Below are 22,779 nucleotides of genomic sequence, written 5' to 3'. Positions count from 1 at the left end.
CTTAGATAGCGTGGAGATAGCGCCATCCACCTTCGGGATGGAGCCCCACAAATCATTTTTTAAAAGTAGACTAATGGGAAAAAGAGGTTCCTACTCTTTCCCATTCGTTACTAATAATGTTCGCCATCTTAACTGGCACAGGAGAAGTCAGAGGAACCTTTCTATCTTCGTAAATCCTGTCTAATTTAGGGATCTTAGGCTCCTCAGGGAGTGTAGCCTCTGGAACCTCTAGAGTAGACAGAACCTCCTTTAATAAAAAACACAGATGCTCAATTTTAAATCTAAAGGAGGGTTCCTCTGCTGAAGAAGGTTTAGTGACTGAAGTCTCTAACTCAAAAAGTTCACCCTCTGAAGCTACAGAGATTAGCTCATCCTCGGATAGCTGGGGTATAGAAGCTAAATCCGACAAATATTTAGATGACTCTAGGTCAGGAGAACTATGTTTAACCATTCTCTTGCGTTTGTTAGAGTGAGGTAAGGCACTCAGGGCAGCAGACGTCAATTGTAACTGTGCGGTAAAGTCTGCTGGAAAAAAAGCAAAAAAAAAAGTTGAGCCGCGGGGAACTGCATGTGGAGTGGTAATGTAGAGTGGGTAGTAATTTCTTGGGACCCAGATTCCTGAGAAGTAGACAGCTCAGAAAAGGCTACTAGCACTATGAGTATTAGCAGACTTGTCTCCCTTCTTAGACTTTAGAAAAGTGTTTAGGCAAATGGAGCAAAATTGAGCAGGCAGGCAAACCACAGCCTCCTCACAATATAAACAGGAATTATTAATTAGTACAGAAGGAGCGGAACCTTCTAATGTAGTATCAGAGTCCTCCATAGCTTTGTATATACTAACAGAAGGACAATAAAAAAGAAACCCTTATTTAAAAAAAACAACAACAAAAAAACGGCACCTTAATACTCCCAATGGCTGGGGCACTCACCACCTCCTAGACCCAGACAGCTAACAGTGAAAACACTCTCCTCAGGAGTGATGTCTGCAGCAGGATCTTAGGAAATAAAAGAGACCGCATTCGGTCACGTGGTGCGTAAGACAGGACTTCCCCTGCTATGAAAAAGGTCGCCAAGCTATTATGAGCTGTGCAACACTTTAAAAAAAAAAAGTGAAACCTGTTTGTTTCAAGCCAAAAACACACAGCCTATGAGCCTAACACATTAAGCAGATATAAATCCCAAAACTGTTCAAATAATCTCCCTGAAGGAGATATTAACCCATGATCCTATCGAGGTATAAAGGAGCCACACTGTGATCCTGTATAGTGTTTAAAAATGTATATATAAAAAATGGTCTTACCCTCCAGGATCCATGCTGTGGAACAGGCACAGCCTCTCAAGTGTGATAGTCTTGGAGTAGTGCTTCTGACATGGACTTGGGTGTGTAGCAGCAAGCAGTAAGACTCGTCAACAGTGATTGCTCAGGAGCGGTTAGGTGACAGTCTGGATGGGTTCACAGAAAAACTTTCCCTGCATCTCCAGACTCTAACTTTCATCAATACTCTCACTGAGAGGTTGACAAGACTACTTAAAACTGCAGTCCTTTCTCAAAGGGAACATACCCATACAGGACTATCCAAATCTTCTGACACTTCTCTGCCACCTACAATAGTGATGAAAGGCAAAGAATCACTGGGGGATAGGGGAAGTGGGAGGGATATTTAAGCCTTTGGCTGGGGTGTCTTTACCTCCTCCTGGTGGCCAGGTGTTGTATTTCCCAACAGTAAGGAATGAAGTCTTGGACTCTCCCTGCCTTATAGAAGGGAATTGAGAGTTCATAGGTTAAAGGGAAACTCAAAATTTTTGCACAATCTTTTTCTATTCACAATTTTTCAGGCACTAGCTTCTACTGAGCATGTGCACTAGTCTTTGATTGGCTGATATCTGTTATATGATACAAGGGGCCGGAAAATGAGAGAAAAATCTACTGCTTTTGTGAAATTCAGAGTAAGTGTCATTGCATTGTCTTTTCATTATGCACTTCTTAATTATGCAATTCTACTGTATTTAGTGGTCCTTTAAGTCAACAATATATGGTATATACCGTTACTGACTTGCCCCATCCAATTACAAGAGTCAAATTATCCTTCCAGAAGAGGCTGCAGGGATACATATCTGGACGTAGGGTGACATCATCTCTTGGAACATTGGTAATCCGTTGTCTTGTAATCATGTCAAGAATCTTAACGCCCTAAAAAGAAAATAGAAATATAGCACTGTCACACTTCGATTACATTTTTTATTAGTGTAATTCAATACAATTCATTTAATGTGATATGAAAACAACATTTTTTTTTCATAATTCAGATAAAGCATTTCATTTTAACCCCTTTACACAATACAACTTATATATACGTCATATGGTACAACCCCTATCGTACTGCATAAATATATATAAGTCGCAGCTTCAGAAAGCTCCAACTATTCCTGAGCTGCAGGCAATCTGTCCTCATATGCTAATAGAGCAGGATAGGTGATATGTTACCAGATGAGTTGAGATTGCCATATTGTTACAGACAAAACAAGGATAGAAGTTCAGCACATCCAGCAGAGCCGTGCAAGTTGCCAGGGAGGAGACCTTTCTCATACAATCAATACAGTCAACATATTGTTATAGACAGAGACTCTGTCTGTTTCACTGTCTGTAATAATTTCCTTCAGTGCCGTTGGTAGATGTGGGAGGGAAGGAGGGAGGCGGGTGGCCGGCACAGAGGCGGAGGGGAAGGGAATGGCCCTGCACTACAGAAGAAAAAAAATAGGGTGGGGGGGCCCTACAATTGCAATCGCAGGGAGGGGTAGAAGGGGGGACTGCTACATTACAGGATTTTTAAAAAAAATTTAAAAACAAAAAACAAAACAAAATTAGACAGCTCCCAGTACCTAAGATGGAAGACACAATTAGGAAGGGGGAGGGTTAGAGGGCTGTTTGGGAAGGATCAGGGAGGTGGGATGATAAGGGGGAATCCTACACTGCAGAAAATAAATAAATAAAATTAATTTATACAAATAATAATAAAAAAGCCCTAAAATGTTACACTGGCAGACTTTCTGCCAGCACCTAAGATGGTGGTAAGAAGGGTGGGTGGTGGGTGTAAGAGCTGTTTGGGAGATGTCATGTGGGAGGGTAATCCTTACAGTAGAATACTATATCCCTAGCCAGCTAACTAATTAATCGCTTTACTGCCAAGAATTTCAGACGTATGTTGCGCAGCTGTAAAAAGGGACCTTCTAATTACCAAAATGCAATGGCAAAGCCATGCATGTATGCTACTTCTGAACAAAGGGGACCCCAGAAAAGCTTTTAAATCCATTTGTTTTATAACTGCACAAGATGCATGTAAATAATTTCAGTGAGAAACACAAAGTTTGTGAAAAAGTTTGAAAACCTTGGGTTGTCTACTAAAAATATATATATAGTTTTAATAGGTAAATGAAAAAAAACAAGCTTTAATTTCTGTTTAAATAGAGTGATAGCAAAAATGCTAAAAATTCTTCAGTATTTTGGGCAAGTTTTTCTCTGGAATTCCCAGTAGTGAAGGGGTTAAAAAACGTTCTAATTTACTTCTATTATAAAAATGACTTTGTTCCGTTGGTAACCAGTGTTGAAAATAAAGGACGTAAGCTTAGGAGCGTGTACCTGACTGGAGTGGCAGCAGTTTTGCAAGAATGTTATCAATTTGCAAGAGCACTAGAGAGCAGCACTATTTCCTGCCATGTAGAGCGACATATGTATACCTAGGTATCTCTTTAACAAAGAATATTATGGAAACAAAGCAAATTTGATAATAGAAGCTAATTGGAAACTTTCTTTAAATTTTTATGCTCTGTCTGATAATCAAAAGAACATTTTTGAGTTTCATATCCCTTTAAGGATTTTAGAACACTATTTTTTTATTGTACTGAGACTGAAAAACTGAATTATACTTACTGATAAATCAATTTGTTAACAGGCGAAGTAGCAGCATTGAAGTACTGATGGGTAGAGTTAAAGGGACATTAAACTGCTGGGCGGGTAGAACTACAATAGCGGGTTACTACTTGCCATGTTATTATTCTTCCACTGTACCTGCAGCTCTTCAAAGCTGTTCTCCTTTTTTAACCCCTTATAAGTACTGGATAGTCAATTTCCACACCTTTACTCTTGGTCGCCGCCATTTTGGCGCTTAGATATTCTTGCACCCTGTGAAATAAGCGGTGCATATTCACAGACCAGTGATGTCTTTTTAACAAGACACATTGCGCACTTCAGTTTGGTGTACACCCTACACAATAATACTTTAAATATGTAATCTAACTTTTAAACGATAAACTGTAAACAAAGTCTGCAAAAAAGTGTGTGCTAAACCAAAGTGCAAGGTACATCTGTCGAAAAGCCAGCAACACCTCTGATCTGTGAACATGCATGGCATCTGTCACAGGGTGCAAGAATATGTGGTTTCCAAGATGGTGGCACCCAGTATGAAGATCCAGAGCTTCATGAGCCGCCACCAGTAAGAGGTTCAACAGCATTGAAGAGAACTGCAAGTACAGAGGAAATAAAATAACATGGTGAGTAGTAACCCTTTCACCCGAGCCTGTAAATATACCCCTAGCCTTTCTGCTTAAGGCAGGTAATGTATAGCCAAGCAAAAAAAAAATTGGAAAGAAAAAGAAAGAAATTGTGTTCACACTGATAATATCTCTCTGAAAGGAATATACATGAAGCAAAAAGAAATGTTACCAAACATGGTGGCACTTCCTATGCGTCTGTTTCAAGTGTGAATAAATTGATTTATCAGTAAGCATGGATCTGGTTTTCTTTCACAATTTTGCAGAAACAGATCAGTACAACTCGGTCAGTACCATAGCTGCAAATATATGAAGGCAATTGTGGGTAAAACATCTGTGCTAAGCTTGTGAAGAAACAGCTGATTATGTTGATGCAAAAAATATGTAAAGAAGACCATACAGCTGCCATGCATAACTATTCTACTAGGACATCATGAAGACAGGCACAGGAACTGCTACAACCTAGCTTTTTTTTATAAGGCACCATTTAGGCCGGTCAACTAGTATTATCTATTCATATTCAGATAGATAATACAATTCTTAAAAAGTTTCCAATTTACTCCTATTATTAAATTTGCATTGTACTTATGTTATTCTTTATTGAAGAGATATCTAGATAGGTAGCATGCATATGTCTAGAGCAGCAGTCACCAACCAGTGGTCCATGGACCACTGGTGGTCCACGAGAAGATGTTGATGACACCATGAAGCAGGAATTCATCTCCTCTGATGGTGTCACCCCCGTCACACCGCAACTCCCTACAGTGCCTGGCTGGACAGTAGTAAAAACCGACGGAGGAGGAGTTAAATTACAATCTGCCTACGCATGTTGCTTAGTACTGCGCAACTTGCGGAAGGCCGAAACGATCGTCTGGGGTTGTTGTTTCTCTTGTTCAGAGAGGAATTGCCTGGTATTTCGGCGCTGGACTGTCATTGGGCAGGATCAGACTGATATGCTACAGGATATTTTTCTCTGTGAAAAGGCATAGTGTGCTAAAAGAGACTGCACCCTGAGTGGCACTGGCCTTGTGGACAAGCACGGAAGTTTTTCTAGCTTTTGTTCTGTCTCAGTTGAGTGCGTCTCTCTCTCTCTCTTTTTATAAACATCCAGAGAATGTAAGGAACTCTCCAAAGAATTCTTAGAATTAGGACACAAAGAGGGGACAACAATTTCCCTATTAATGTTGTTAAAAACTCACAACTTTAGGTAAAAATTTAAATGAAGTCTGCAAAACTGCCTTATCTTGATGAAAAATCAGAAAAGGTGACTCATAAGAAAGAGCAGATAATTCAGAAACTCTTCTAGCAGAAGAGAGAGCCAAAAGGAACAACACTTTCTAAGAAAGTATATATTTTTTTTTTTAACTTTATTTATAACAAAAACAAAGAAATTTGTTACATTGACGGTTAGCAAATAAGAGCAAATACAGGTGTCATAATAATTGTAAAGAATACATACATAGTTAAATAAGAACAGTGTAAGCCAGAATAAGAAGGCTAAAGTGTCCGTGCATAAATACAAGTCTTACAAACTTGTTAGAACAGGCATTCATATATCGGTTAAAAAAGTGCATAGTGTAACCGTGTAAACTTTTATCAAATCACTAATCTTTCTTTATCTTAGCTGTCTTTTTATCTTTTCGCCCCCCCCCTCACCCCCACAACAAGAAAAACAACAACAACAACTACAACAACAAAACAAACAAACAAACAAAAAAAAAAGAAAACAACAAAAAGGGGCCTATCCTCTCTTCCCAGCCCCCACCTCCCCCCGACCCCTCACTCGGTGTCCTCTAGCCATTCACCCGGAAAGTGGCCCGCCAAGATATTCATCTGTATAAATTCCGCGTTTCTGATTGGTTTAATTAACTTTTTTTGATGCATTAGGGGCAAAGATCTTACAAATACCTCCCATTTTTTAAAAAATACTGCTAAATATTTATCTTGTGGATATGGTATGTTAATCTGTTCTATTATGAATTGATCCGTCAAAGCCCTTTTAAATTGGGCCATTGTAGGTGCAGTAGATGCTTTCCATGTTTTAAAGATAAGGTTACGTGCTGCTAATATAATAGTATTTATTAGGTTATAGTTCTTAGGTATACCCTGGAATTTTACCAAGAAAAAAATCTCAATCGGAGATATTTTATAGTCCAATTTCAAAATTACCGTCATCCAAAATATGATTTTCCCCCAGTATTGGCGAACCAGTGGGCAGCTCCATAAACAATGGAATAAGTCAGCTCCTATGGCTGAACATCTAGGGCAGAGAACTTTTGATTTGTACCATTTAGAGAGGACAGCAGGTGTAAGGTATCTCTGTAACCCAACTTTCATCTGTGACTCCCTCCATGATGTCGGGACCCAACTCTGTTGGACTATTTTAAAGCTCCCCACAATAGTCTGCTCATCTATATCCGGAAATAGGGTAGCCCATCTATCAATCATCTCATTTACTTGTAAGTTTGACGCTTTCTGGTTTAACAGTAGATACAAAGGAGAGATTGCATATATTCCTGCTGCATAGATAGAGATCCTTGTCTGCAGCTCACCTAATGACCAATTACGTCCATATTTTGTGAGCAGCTCCTGGAGAAAATGTCTAACTTGGAGATAGGCATAGAATTGACGCGTACCTATATCAAACCGAGTTGCAATGTCCTGAAATAATAATGGAAATCCTCCCGCATCTCGTAATTGCCACAAAGTTTGGAGACCTTTTGCCTGCCAATCTTTGAATATCTGGTTGGAAATGCCAGGACTAAACTCTGGGTTACCCACCATGGGTAAATATTGTGAAACATAGGGAGAGTTACCCAGTTCTGTACATAGCCTTTGCCAAGCCATAATAACATTCTTAAAAGTGCCTAGATGAAATATGTTGGATGGGATTGAGGTGAGTGGACAGTGTAAGAGAGCTTTCACCTGGAAGGGAGCCACAACCTGTGATTCCCAAGTACACAAAGTAATTTGCTCCTTCCCAGTTAACCAATCTATTGCAAATCTAGCTATAATAACCAGATTGTATGTCTGGATATTAGGAAGTGCCAGACCCGCTGCTATCTTGGAGTTCATGAGCCTATGTGAGGCAATCCGCGGTCTCTTGCCATTCCATAAGAATTTGGAACAAGCCTTATTGTATATAGTAATATCTTTTTTATGCAAGAACCATGGGATATTTTGTAAGATGTAGAGAAGCTTTGCGAAGATAACTGATTTAATCAGAGTCACCCGAGCAGTTAATGAAATCTGTAACCTGGCCCATTCCTCCAGCTCCCTTTTACAGGAGTCCATCACCATCTTATGATTTAAGCTATACCATTCTTCCGGATTTCTGGATAGTCTTAAGCCAAGATATGTAATCTGGAGGACCTCTCGAAAGGGGTGGTTCACCTGCGGTGAGGGGTTTTTGTATATCCACATTAATTCCGACTTAGAAGTATTGATCTTGAACCCTGAGATTTCACCAAACTCTTGGGTGATACTCTGTAAAACGGGTAATGACACTTTAAGGTTAGATAGAAATAAAAGAAGATCATCCGCGTAGAGGAGGAGAACCATCTTCTCACCTGCAAATGAAATCCCATTAAGCTCTTGGCGTAATCGTATAGCCAGAGGTTCTACGCTAAGATTAAACAAGAAGGGGGAGAGTGGGCAACCTTGTCTAGTCCCTCTGAATAGATTAAATCGATTAGTAGATGTATTATTAATAATTACCGCAGAAGAGGGATTACTATAGATTAAACGTATATAGTTATTAAAGGAGCCCGAAAACCCAAATTGATCTAACGCACCAAACAGATGGTCCCAACTAATCCTATCGAAAGCCTTTTCCGCGTCGACCGTTAAAATAGCCTTATCTATACTTTCGTGAGACTCCATAGCCTTGTATTTATTCCAGTAGGATTCCATCAGGATTAACAATTTCCTCATATTCCTTACCGGTTTACGTCCAGGCATAAAACCAGATTGATTCTCATGGACTAAATCGCCCATGTGAGGTTTCAATCGTGAGGCTACAATAGACGCGAGCAGCTTATAGTCGGTATTTAAGACCGAGATAGGTCTGTAGGAGCTTGGTAACTCGGGATCTTTCCCCTTTTTTAATATCAGGGATATATTTGCAGCTGAGAAGGAGGCAGAGCACCTTGTATTCTCAGAGAAGTAAAGATTAAATAATTTAGTAAGTATAGGTAACACCTGAGGTTGTAGAATTCTGTAATATTCGATGGGAAGGGCATCTGGACCAGGTGCTTTATTAAGTTTTGCATTTTTAATTGCCCATGATATTTCTTCTTCAGTAATGGGCATATTAATGCTATCCCTAGCTTCTATGGATAAACGCGGTACTTTAATCTTTCCCCAAAATGCCTCTTTCTTATCTGGATTAGGAGGGTCTTGTTTATATAAATCCTGGAAGAAGTCAAAGAATACTTTTTCTATATCTGTGTGCCTCGTAAATCTCGTGGATCCTTGTTTGATAGCAGCAATTGCGTGTCTAGCTGAAGATTTAGTTAGCTTCGCTAGGAACTTAGCTGATCTACCTGTGAACCCCCCATACCTGGCTTTCATTCTAAGTTCTTCCTGGGCACTGGTCTGTTTTATGTGTGTGTCCCGCAGTGTCTTAGCTGCAATATATTCCTCCCAACATTCTCTAGTATGCCTGGTAATATAGGCTCTATATGTGTTCTTGACCCGATTGGCTAATTGTCTAGCCAATAAACTGCGTTTTTTTGTCCAATAGAGTGTGTAGGATTTAATCTCTCCTCGTAGTACGGCCTTAGAGGCCTCCCAGAATGTCTCGATCTTATCTATGTAATTACCGTTATTCTTGAGGTATTCTGCCCATTTCAGACGTAAATGGTTCTGAAATTTGATATTACTGCTTAGATATCTGGGAAAAGAGATATAATTCTTACCAGGCCGACTATGTCCGATAGTAAGATTTAATGCTATCACAGCATGATCAGAAATAGTTATGTCTTCAATTCTAGTGGCCCAATTCCTAGCAAGCATTGATTCTGATATCAGAAAGTAGTCAAGCCGAGAGAAGGAGCGTTGAACCTGGGATACACACGTAAATGTGCGAGCATCTGGGTTCTGCACTCGCCATAAATCGACCATACCCAGGTGTGAGCATAACTTCTGAAAGATCCGGACTTTTCTGCTTCTGCTGTTTATCGCCCTCCTATTAGAATTATCCAAAAAGGGGTCTGCAACCAGGTTAAAATCTCCTGCGATAATTAAGTTGAGACCTATAAATCTATGTAGTTTAACGGAAAGAGCTGACCAGAAATTATGGTCAATTTGATTAGGTCCGTATATGTTACAAATTATGTATCTAATATTATTGATTTCCAATTCCAGTATTAGAACTCTCCCTTCAGGATCGGGTTCAATGTTAACTATTCGGTAGTCTAGTTTTCGATTCAATAGAATTGCGACCCCCCTCTTCCTTGAGGTAAATGGAGCCGCCACAACTTCCCCCACCCATTTAGATTTAAGTTTGGAAATTTCACTAACGTTAAGGTGTAGTTCCTGTAGGAGAACTATGTCGGGGTTAAATTTCCCCAGATGTTTTATTACGGTTTTTCTTTTAATGGGTGAATTAATGCCCCCTATATTCCAAGACAGTAGCTTAAGGTTATACGCCATCAACACTTATTTATTTTGACGACCCTGAATGTCAAAGGGGGTATTCCCCATAACCTCCCGCTTAGGGGAACCCAGGGGGCCAGCTCTAACAATGGTACGCAAGGAGGGACAGATAGGGAACGGGGAGAAGCAGGCGGCGGAGAAGAGAAAAAAAAAAAAAAAAGGAAACACAACACAGCCCCCACAGGACCTACAAACACCATTTCTGTAACTACCATATACCTGAATTCAGATACCATATTAACCGGCTAACTACCTCTAAGCAACTAGATATTCTAGTTCTATAAACATAAAACCTCTCTTAGAAAATTAGATACGTGTTCATGGGACCCCTGCTTCCCTGCAGAAGGCCTCAGCCTCCATAACATTGTTGAGTGTATGTGTGTTACCATCTTTCTGCACAATTAACTTTGCAGGGTAAATTAATATGATATTGTAATTTTCTTTCTGTAGTCTCCCATAAAAAAAAGACATATCTCTTCTCTTGGTAAGAGTTTCCGAAGAGAAGTCCTGAAACAATAGTAACTTATGAGGGCCTATAGAAAGAGGACTACATTTCCTGTAATGTTTGAGGAATAGTAATTTGTCTTGAAAGTTCACAAATTTAAAAATTACTGGTCTGGGTCTCAGAACCTTGCTGGATTCACGTCGTTGGCCTATCCTATGTACCCTTTCTATCATAAAGGGAGCAGCAGGAGCTGGGATCTGCAGAGCTTGTGGTAATGTAATGGTGACAAAATTCATTAGGTCTTGGAACTCCGGGGACTCGGGCAGACCAATCACTTTAAGATTATTACGTCTCGATCGATCCTCGAGATCCTCAATCTTAGCTTGCAAAGAAGTGATAATTTTACTATGAGTATCCACTGTAGGATCAGCAACATTAAATCTGTCTTTCAGGTCTGAGATCCGGTTCTCAATTTCATCTAATCTAGATGAAAATTGTCTGACCTCCAAGGTAAGGTTTGATATCTCATTTTTGATCTCCTGTTTGATCATATCAAACTGAGGTGTCAGAATTTTAGCCACTTCCGCTGCAAATTCTATCATATTGTTAGGGGAGGGAATGGAAGCGCTTTTTTCCAAGGGGGAAACAATGCTAGTATCCAAATTCCTGCTGCTCCCTTTTTTTTCTCTTGGTTTAGGTGCCATATTGGAGGGAGAGCTCCTTTGCTGCATATATTTGTCCATGGACAGGAACTAACTGATATGTGTCTGTATCGTGACAGATGTTAACTATATATCTTAGAGCCAAAAAAAAAAAAAAAAAAACCCCAGACCTATAATGTTCTGACAAACTGTCTGCAGATAGTATACTTTATATAGGGCCTCCTATATTCTACAGAAGGTATAATTGTGTACAGAGAGAAAGAGTGTTAACTTTTCTAATGTATTAAAACAATTTATACTCCCAAAGTAATAGTGATTTAACCCCAAATATCCATTCTAGTAGTTAGATCAAACTTTACCTTTATCTAAAGTGTAATAGAGAGGAGGAAAAAAAAATTTTTTAAAAAAAGTTATTCCTTACTTCAAAATAGTTTCTAATGTGTATTGTAACGTGAGGTTAATACTAATAACAGTGCTTTTGAATAGATAATTATAAATGAATAAATATAGGTAGAGATAAATAATTCCTTAACATACAGCAACACAGTAAAGAATTATCCAGATAGCTTGTGCATATAAACCTACCAAGATAGGTAATTTCTTAATATATAACAACCCAGCAAGGAATTACCCAAGATAAATTAAGTATATACGTATACAGTGATATATGGCTAAAAGATTAATTTTAGTAAAGATAGAATTCAATCTCCTTCAATTCAGCACTATTGGTTTAGAGATAGTACTCACCAGAGAGACTGATATTTTAAATTAAACAAAGCAGGTATGACATAGTGCCCATTTTATATCATTTAGCTACAACGTGTAGAAATCAGCCTTAATAACCTCTACAAAAGCTAAATACCAGGAAAAAATTTCTGTGCAATCAGCCCACTGTGATTTAACATCAGGTGAAAATGTACGGCAAAATTCTTGTATATGTACTATTCCCCATAATCTCACGCTCAGGGGTACAAAACCCTTCTACTAAAGCCTGTATAAAGAGAGTTTTTTTTATGCATATGAGGAACAAACAAAATAGAATATAAACATGTATGGGGAATATGGCTCTCACACACTCGGACCCCACATTAAGCTTAATCAGCCCCAGTATCAGTCCAGAACACCGTCTTCACTGCCACAGCAGCAACTTGCCCAGCCAATTGGAGGTATCAGATCACTCAGTGAATCCAGAAAAAATAAACCGGTGCACTGCAATAAACAAATCACCTAGACGAATTGTACATTTATAATGAGCAAGTTCAGAGTACTTTTATTCCCAGCAGGGCACAAACAGACAGACCTGGATACAGTACCTCGCCACAGATGCCTAGAGTCTCATCAGGTACTATACCTATTCATTCTTCCCAAGTTGTAGACTGCCAGAGCAGGAAGACCTCTAGCTGCGACCAGGAGAGACAAACAATTGCGCGGCGGAACAGCCCGCCCGCATTGAAGCAAGCAACAAACCAATCGGTCACCCCAGCCGCTCTTCCTCCGCTTGTAAGCAGACCGCAGGCAAAAGAGGCTTTGACCAAGCAACAGCCAGGACCGCTGTGCGGTAACACCCACGACGCCATACGTTGGGGGAGGTGAGATCACTTTGGCTGTATGCCCGTCCAGGGGGCTCAGACTTCTTGTGGCCAGCTCGACACACTGAAACTCTCAACCAGGGAGAGGGACTCTGCCGCCTATGATGCTAGGATTTCCAGGTGAGCCCACAAAGCTTGTGCTTTTCAGAATACAGGTCGGAACCTGTCAGGAAACAGAAGAGCTGCCGCTTGAGTATAATGAATTCTCAACCAGGTGAGTATTAAAGCCGCAGCTCTGTTTAACGTGCTCCGGAGTGTAGTTAGTTTATTGGAGGAGCAACACTTGTATGAATGAGCTCAAATGCCTCTTTAGTAGGCAAGGTTTAAATGGCAGGTGTATTAAGCGGGGAAACTTGTAGCCAACGATATAAAGTCCTGCATGTAGTTGAGAGGCTTATCTAAGGACGTCTTATTCCAGCACTTACGAGCCCATGTAGAAATGGTATGCACCAGCCATCGTGCACTCCTAGGCTGCAAGCATTGACTTCCCATGCAGGATCGAAATCCTAATACCCAGACCTATGCGTGGCCAAGGGAAATAAAGGCATATGTTGGTGGTGAATTAGGCCTCACATAGAGGCGCGGAGCTTCCACAGACCCTGCAGCTACCTGCAGCTACCTGCATGCCCCGCCTCCAACAGGAAGTCCAGCCACCTAAGAAAGTAGTTTAATATCCAAAGACCGCATAGGTTCAAAATGCTGAGAAGCGCATATCACAGAAGAAAATCAAGCACAAACTTACTTCACCACCTCCATAGGGAGGCAAAGTTTGTAAAAACTGAATTGTGGGTGTGGTGAGGGGTGTATTTATAGGCATTTTGAGGTTTGAGAAACTTTGCTCCTCCTGGTAGGATTGTATATCCCATATGTCACTAGCTCATAGACTCTTGCCAATTACATGAAAGAAATAGTGCTTCTATCTAGGGCTCTTGCTAATGTATAACATTGGTGCAAAACTGCTGCCATATAATGCTGCAGACATGTGCACACTCCTGAACTTAAATTTTTGGTTTTCAACAAAAGATAACAAGAAAAAGAAGAACATTTGATAATAGAAGTCCATTGGAAAGCTGTTTAAAATGTCATGTTTTATCTGAATCATGAATGAACTTTTCACTTTCCAAGAATCAACCTCCTTCCACAAACAATGAAGGAGAAGTTCCAAAAACAGCTTTATCCTGATGGAAACTGTGATAAGGAAGATGTCCCGAAAGAGCTCCAGGTTCATAAATATACTTCAATGTAGACAAAGCCACATGGTCTTAAAAAACATGGTGCAAATATTAAGTAGTGTGAACCTGAAAATGTAAAATTAGTTCCCATAGAGAAATGGGATACTTGAGCACAAGACAAAATATTCCTAGAGAAACAAAATTTGACAGAAAATGTCTATATTTACATTTGATTTGCCAAAAGTGGCTTAAATCTTGTAAAATTGCTACAGGTTTACCAGTCTTCAGAAATGTAGACGGTGCTTTAGCAGAAAAACCTTTAGAACAAGCATTCAGCAACAATGCCAAGAATGCAAGCACTTAGGCCTTTGTTAGAAACTGATTCTGAGAAAGAGGATTAGTAATCTAAAGAGCAAACCAATCATGTGATCCTCCCAAAAGAACTAGATACGAGAACCAAAAGAAAGACCCTTTGTTTTACCAACCTGATCTATATAAGCACTTGCAGGAATAAAGCAGTTGAAGAGAAGCTACAAACTAGTCTATTGGGCCGATTTATCAATTGTCTGGCGGACTGTGGACATAATCTGCTGAAACGAATCATGTCCGCCAGACATCGATAAATGCTAACAGCATACGCTGTCAGCATTTATCATTGCACAAGCAGTTCTGGTGAACTGCTTGTGTAATGCCGCCCCCTGCAGATTAGCGGCTAATCAGCTGCTAGCAGGGGGTGTCAATCAACCCAATCGTATTCGATCAGGCGGATTGATGTCCGCCCCCTCAGAGGAGGCGGACGAGTTAAGGAACAGCGGTCTTAGGACCGCTGCTTCTATACTCCTGTTTCCGGGGGAAACAGGTGTATACGGCCCCATTCGTGCCGTGATAAATCGTCCCCTATAACTCAAAGGGAATTACCATTGCAGAATCCCAGCAATGGCAGGAAGATTCCCCCTTCTGATACTTGGAATTATTGGCAACACTATTGGTTGCCATTCTTCTCATCAGATCTCTACTGGAAAGTCTCAGTAAAAAATACTTGAGCAGAGATTGCTCCCTGGGAAGAATGATATAATGAATTAAGGAAATTAGATTGCCCTGAAATGAACTACTGCCTCGGCTCGATTGACCTTTCAGGACACCATGGAAATTAAGGGAGTGGGGTTTCTGGTGAGGGGATGCAGCTGTATCACCTCTCTTTTCTCCTCTGAGCTATTTGTATTAAGGTCACAAAGTATTTTGTTTTATTTCCTAGACTATGTATCATTTTAGTGGCCCTCATTTAAATGGTTTCTAGTGTCTAGTCAAGTCCCATTGTGAAACAGAGTAGCACACTATTTTTAGTCACACCAAAATAATCAGTGCTAAAATGATAACAGAGTTCAAATAATAAACATAAAAATGTAAAAGTACCTAGCAGCACTCAGTAAAAACGGTGACTGATAAACAATACACCAAAATAAAAGAATTAGTCCTTATAGCATACAATATGCAAACAGAATGCAGTACATATAAGGGTTAAAAGAACCAGTAATCTTATTAGACCGCTATTATTAAGTGTATAGTCACCAACTGAGAAGTCCTGAGTGTATATGAATGGGGTAAGTTCCCAGTAATAGATCCCACACAGTCTTTCCTTGATATTGGTAAAAAACTTAAAATCCAGTAATGCTGCTTGAATAAAAAAAAGTGCAGTTGACGTTTCTACTTGAAAGTAGATATCTGGAAAACAGAACACAAGTGCAACTCAGATTCAAAGTAGCTTAATGATTTATTCATACAAATTTCCTGTGCATATATACTGTATGCACTTACAAGAAAGTGAAATAAAATCAGCAGATCAGTATATCACCCGTTTTTTTTCGGCATAATCTCCAGAGATACAAATGATCCCTCTGCTCACCAGTATGATCAGTTTAAAATGGCCAAACCAGGGTATCAAAAACAAAACCGCTAAGTAGCCAAACACCTCCGACTCAACACGTTTCCTCTGCCACCTTAGCAAACTTTTTCAAGAGATTCACAGAGTGTATTATCATAATAATGCTGATTTTATTTCACTTTCTTGTAAGGGCATATATATGCGCAGGAAATTTGTATGAATAAATCATTAAGCAACCTGGGTTGCGCTTGTGTTCTGTTTTCCAGATAACTAATTTTAGTGTCTTTTCCAGATCACACTATGGATAATAATTTTCACACTGTGTCGTGGATGTTATTGGGTTGTAGGGTGCTTATATAACTACAAGCTGTCATTTGTCCGAATCTGAGATTTCACCCTTAGATGAAGTTTGTCTAAAATTCTAAGTAGCTTGAAGATAAAACTTCAAAGCTCAAACAACATCCAGATTATGAAGTAAACGTTTCTTCGAAGAAGAAGGATTAGGACACAAGGAAGAAACCACAATCTCCTGATTAATGTCACGATCAGACACCACCTTAGGAAGAAAACCCAAGCGGGTACGTAGGACAGCCTTATTCGTGTGAAACACCAGATAAGGAGGCTCACATTGCAAGGCCGCCATTTCAGAAACTCTGCGTGCCGAAGCAATAGCCAAAAGAAAAAGAACCTTCCAGGACAACAATTTAATGTCAACCAAATGCATAGGCTCACACGGAGCCCGTTGCAAAAACTTAAGAACAAGATTCAAACTCCAAGGAAGAGGGTTAGATCTAAACACAGGTCTGATCCTGATCAGAGCCTTAATGAAGGATTGCACGTCAGGGAGCTCTGCAAGTCTCTTGTGCAGCAAAACAGAAAGGGCAGAAATAAGTCCCCTCATGGAACTGGCAGAAAGGCCCCTCTCCAGACCCTCCTGGAGAAAGGAAAGAGTCCTGGAAGCCTTGACCTTATGCCAGGTGAAACCACACTCTTCACACCAAAACAAGTCCGTGAACTACATCCTTTGCGGCCACGATGGAGCAATCAGTATCACTGATGCTTGCTCCTGCTTGATGCGGGCCACTACACAAGGGAGAAGTGGTAACGGTGGAAAAATGTAAATTAGGTTGAACCTCCAAGGCACTGCTAATGCATCTATTAGCTCCGCCTGACGATCCCTGGACCATGACCCATATCTGGGTAGATTGGAATTGAGCCGGGACGCCATGAGATCTATCTCCAGCGTCCCCCATCTCTCGCAAATCTGTGCAAACACCTCCGGATGGAGAGACCATTCCCCAGGATGAAAGGATTGTCTGCTGAGGAAATCCGCTTCCCAGTTGTCCACACCCAGAATGAGAATCGTTGACAGTGAGCAGTTGTGGGTCCATTCCAGAATCCAAGATACTTCCCTCATTGCTAGGGAGCTCCTCGTTCCCCCCTGATGGTTAATGTAAGCCACAAGGTTATTTTGTCTAATTGGAATCTGATAAACTGGGACGGACCCAGAAGAGGCCAAGCCTTCAGAGCATTGAAGATCGTTCGAAGTTCCAAAATGTTGATAGGGAGGAGAGATTCCTCTCGAGTCCACAGGCCCTGTGCCTTCCTGGCACCCCAAACCGCTCCCCATCCTGATAGACTTGCGTCCGTAGTCACAATCTCCCAGGATGGTCTCAAGAAGGATGTCCCTTGGGACAGGTGATATGGACAGAGCCACCAAGAGAGCGATTCTCTTGACCGGTTGTCCAGAGAAATCTGTTGAGATAGATCCAAATGGTCGCAGTTCCACTGTCTCAGCATGCACAGCTGAAGAGGTCTGAGATGGAATCTGGCAAAAGGAATGATGTCCATGCTGGACACCATGAGGCCAATCACCTCCATACACCGAGCCACAGAGGGCCTTAAGGAGGTCTGGAGGGCAAGACAAACGGAAGTTAGCTTGTAACATCTCTGGTCTGTAAGGTATATCCTCATGGATATGGAGTCTATTATAGTACCCAGGAATTCCACCCTGGTACTGGGAACAAGAGAACTCTTTTCTAAGTTTATCTTCCATCCATGAGTTCGAAGAAGAAATAGAAGTGCTTTCGAAAGGTCTTCTTCCAGACGACAGGATGGTGCTTGAACCAGAATATCGTCCAAGTATGGCGCTACTGCTATACCTCTGGTTCTGGCCACTTCAAGCAGAGCCCCTAGAACCTTCGTAAAAACTCTTGGAGCAGTTGCTAGACCAAACAGAACTGCAATAAACTGGCAGTGCTGGTCCAGGAACGCAAACCTTAGGAACTTGAAGTGTTCCTTGAGTATTGGAACGTGAAGGTAAGCGTCCTTCAGCTCTATCGTGGTCATTAACTCTCCTTCCTGAACTAAGGGAAGGATGGAGCTTATTGTCTCCATCTTGAACGAGGGGACAGCTAGGAATTTGTTTAAGCACTTTAGGTCCAGAATTGGGCGGAAAGTTCCCTCCCGCTTTGGGACCACAAAAAGGTTTGAGTAGTATCCCAGACCTCTTTCTGCAAGAGGTACTGGTACAATGACTCCCAGGGAGGAGAGATCCCTCATGCACCCCAGAAAGGCTTCTCGTTTTTCTGGCCTTAAAGACAGGTTTAACAAGAGGAATATGCCCCTGGGTGGATGAGACTTGAAACTTATCCTGTATCCCTGAGCGATGATCTCCAGGACCCACGGGTCTTGCACATCCCCAAACCAAGCGTCCAAAAGAGCAATAGTCTTCCCCTACTAGATCCATAGCCAGATCGGGGGCCGCCCCTTCATGCCGACTTTGTCTCGGCAGGCTTCTTGTTTTGCTTGGACTTATTCCACGACTGAGACGGCTTTCAAGTCCCCTTGGATTGCTCTGGCTTTGCAGATGTCTGCTGACGTTGGGATTTATCCAAACAAAAGGAACGAAAATTAGGACCTTGTCCTTTAAGTTTGTTCTTCTTATCCTGCGGTAAAAAACATAATTTATGTAAGAACTTACCTGATAAATTCATTTCTTTCATAGTGGCAAGAGTATATGAGCTATCATATTTGTATAAAAAATGAAACGATCTTACCGAAATCTATGCCGTGGAACAGAAACACAGCCTCTCAAGTTTGACAGTTTTGTAGCATCACTCCTGACATGGACTTGAGTAATGGAAGTAGCAGGCAGTGAGACTCGTCAACACTGATAGCTTAGGAGCTGTTAATACGAGTCTGGATGGATTCGCAGAAAGACTCTCCCTGCATCTCCAGACTCTAACATTCGTCAATGCTCTCACTGAGAGGCTGACAAGACTACTTAAAACTCCAGTCCCATTTCGAAACGCAGATACCCTTCACAAGGAACTACTTCGTATCTTCTGACACTACTCTGCCAACCTCCTGTGACGAAAAGCAAAGAATGACTGGGATATGAGGGAAGTTGGGGGAGTATTTGAGCCTTTGGCTGGGGTGTCTTTGCCTCCTCCAGGTGGCCAGGTTCAGTATTTCCCCACAGTAAGGAATGATGCCGTGGACTCTCCTCATATTAAGAAGGAAAAGTTTCTGTCAGTTTCTAGTCAGATTTTTACATATAAGCTACATTATTTTTAAGTGATACAACAGATAGGTAAAATGTTGCTTTAAGTAAGCACATATAAATTGTATTTTCTGTAATAACATCAATCAAAAACTTAAAGGGAAATTAATTTAGTATTTTTTGACCTATTAAACATAAATATGAGGATAATTTCTAATACCAAGTTATTAAGATGAAATTATGTTTTCTTCTCCTTTTAAGGGAAATGCCCATCCAAATGCCCTTTTCAGGGCAATGGGGAGCTTAGGTTTTTTTAGCTAGGATTTTATTTGGGGGGTTTGGTTGTGTGGGTGGTGGGTTTTACTGTTGGAGGGGTTGTTTGTATTTTTTCTACAGGTAAAAGAGTTGATTTATTTGGGGCAATGCCCAGCAAAAGGCCCTTTTAAGGGCTATTGGTAGTTTAGTTTAGGCTAGGGTTTTTTTTATTTTGGGGTGGCTTTTTTATCTTGATAGGGCTATTAGATTAGGTGTAATTAGTTTAAATATCTGACAATTTCTTTTTTTATTTTGTGCAATTTAGTGGGTTTTTTTGTTGTAATTTAGTTAATTGTATTTAATTTATGTAATTTATTTAATTGTAGTGTAAGGTTAGGTGTTAGTGTAAGACAGGTTAGGTTTTATTTCACAGGTAAATTTGTATTTATTTTAGCTATGTAATTAGTAAATAGTAACTATTTAGTAACTATTCTATCTAGTTAAAATAAATCCAAACTTACCTGTGAAATAAAAATAAAACCTAAGCTAGATACAATGTAACTATTAGTTATATTATAGTTTAAGGGTTTATTTTACAGGTAAGTATTTAGTTTTAAATAGGAATTATTTAGTTATTAATGGTAGGTTTAATTTAGATTTATTTTAATTATATTAAAGTTAGGGGGTGTTAGGGTTAGATTTAGGGTTAGGTCTAGGGGTTAATATGTTTATTATAGTAGCGGCGATGTCCGGAGTGGCAGATTAGGGGTTAATAAACGTAGGTAGGTGGTGGCGATGTTAGGGGCGGCAGATTAGGGGTTAATAATATTTAACTAGTGTTTGCGATGCGGGTGTGTGGCGGTTTAGGGGTTAATATGTTTATTATAGTGGCGGCGATGTAAGGAGTGGCAAGATTAGGGGTTAATAATTTTATTTTAGTGTTAGCGATGCGGGAGGGCCTCGGTTTAGAGGTTAATAGGTAGTTTATGGGTGTTAGTGTACTTTTTAACACTTTAGTTATGAGTTTTATGCTACAGCTTTGTAGCATAAAACTCATAACTACTAACTTTAGATTGCATTACCTATCTTGCGGTATAGGCTGTACCGCTCACTTTTTGGCCTCTCAGAAAAAGCTTGTAATATCGGCGCTATGGAAGTCCCATTGAAAAAAGACTTTACGCAAATTGCGTAAGTTAATTTGAGTTACGGCCAAAAAAGTGTGCGGTACAGCTTTTTTGACTCGTAATAGCAGCGGTAGTGAAAAAGCAGCGTTATAACCCATAACGCTGCTTTTTCACTCATAACGCAAAACTCGTAATCTAGCCGTTTATTAACAGGAGACTGTATCTCCAGTTTACAAGGTAAGTTTTTTTCCTTTGATTATATATTGGGTCTATGGAAAGAATTAGCCAACCAATCCTTTTACTTTGCCGCGCATAAGCGAAAACCAGCTGAGCCCTCCAGCAGTAGTAGGGGAACATTTAGTTATGGTTTACAATAAGTCAATCCTACTTATTAATAAAGCCTACACTATTAGAAAGGAAATATGTAGCGTAAAGAAAAGATACACCATAAAGAGCACTTGCTTGAGTTACTAATCCAAGGTTGAAGGTTACAACGACATGTAGGACAATATAAGAAAAAGTAATAATAAAATAAAACCTTTATTAATATAATAAATAAAAGAAGGGGGGGGGAATAACCCTTCAATCAATAAAAGGATTTAAGAAGAAAATAATTTAAAAGTGCACAACGTTAATTATATCAATATAAGGTGTAAACATACCCCAGTATACATGTATGGGGGACAAAAAAGGTCAAAATGAACCCTATATAATTGGGGTATGTTTACACCTTATATTGATATAATTAACGTTGTGCACTTTTAAATTATTTTCTGCTTAAATCCTTTTATTGATTGAAGGGTAAATTCCCCCCTCTTTTATTTATTATATTAATAAAGGTTATATTTTATTATTACTTTTTCTTATATTGTCCTACATGTCGTTGTAACCTTCAACCTTGGATTAGTAACTCAAGCAAGTGCTCTTTATGGTGTATCTTTTCTTTACTTATATTCTTACACTGAGCACCCTCCCCATTCTCTACTATGGGGATCTAAATTGATACATGTTTTATTATTCCACACACTACGTCTATATTCATACTATTAGAAAGGATAACGAGAACATTAGATGGTCTGTGAAGATACAGGTGATCAGATGGGTTGGAATCCAGTACAGGTACAGGGAGGCAGAACAAGCTTAGATAGTAGTGCTTACAAATGGAAGATAATAGCATAGTCATGACAAACCCAAGTCAAGGATTAGAGAGAGACAGGACAGACACAGGGGAACAAAATGTAAAGACAAAGCTGGATTATTGCTACAGACAGCCACAATAATCAGGCAATTAATTTTTAAAGGGAAATTGGTTCTTACAGGGCCAAACCAGTCACATGGTCAGATTTAGGCACTGACAAGTCATATCAAGAATAACAAGGCTATCAGAGAACAGGATATCTAAAATCTGAGTGGCAGATAAAGCAAAGAAATAGCAAAATGGAGAACAAAGTTCCATATCAGTCAAGGTCAGTTGGCATGGTCCTTCTGGTTCTTCTCTGTTGTTTTTTGCACATAAACAAATCGGTCAAAATATACTTTATGATAACATAAAAGCTTTCTCACCATATTATTGGCCCAAGCAATCAGATTGCCCCTCCATCTTATATTGGTTATGGTCCCCTCTCCCTCATGTAAAACTGTTGTTTTCCACCGACTGAGCCAGGTCCTTTCATATAAAAGGAGCTAAAGAGGAAAAAAGCAAAAGAAATCACCTAAGGGTTAAATCAAACTATACAGAACGTTTACAAAGTCTAACAAAATGCAGTCTATAAATAAACAAACACTAGCAGATCACTGTGTGCTTTTAAGGCATATTATGCAATGTTTCACCTCTAGAGGGCACACTTGTTCTAATTCCAAACAACATCACAGAAGTTGTTTGTAGCTCTGCTAGAAAGGGAAGGCAGACGGAGACAAGAGAAATTCATGGGAGTACATA

The 22,779-nt window shown here is 40.0% G+C and overlaps 1 protein-coding gene across 2 annotated transcripts in view; it reads right to left on the bottom strand.

The window, feature by feature from the left end:
- Positions 1 to 22,779, bottom strand: part of VPS41 (VPS41 subunit of HOPS complex) — an 809,562-nt gene that overhangs the window by 308,231 nt on the left and 478,552 nt on the right. For both annotated transcript variants that reach the window (XM_053714423.1, XM_053714424.1), the window contains exons 8-9: positions 22,404 to 22,523; positions 2,045 to 2,191 (exon numbers count right to left, since the gene is read on the bottom strand). In XM_053714423.1, the coding sequence (XP_053570398.1) occupies positions 2,045 to 2,191; positions 22,404 to 22,523 (267 nt within the window). The remainder of the gene's footprint in view (positions 1 to 2,044; positions 2,192 to 22,403; positions 22,524 to 22,779) is intronic.

This window comes from Bombina bombina, chromosome 5 (assembly GCF_027579735.1).
Source record: "Bombina bombina isolate aBomBom1 chromosome 5, aBomBom1.pri, whole genome shotgun sequence".
Classification (NCBI taxonomy): domain Eukaryota; kingdom Metazoa; phylum Chordata; class Amphibia; order Anura; family Bombinatoridae; genus Bombina; species Bombina bombina.
This window is presented reverse-complemented; position numbering and strand designations above follow the sequence as displayed.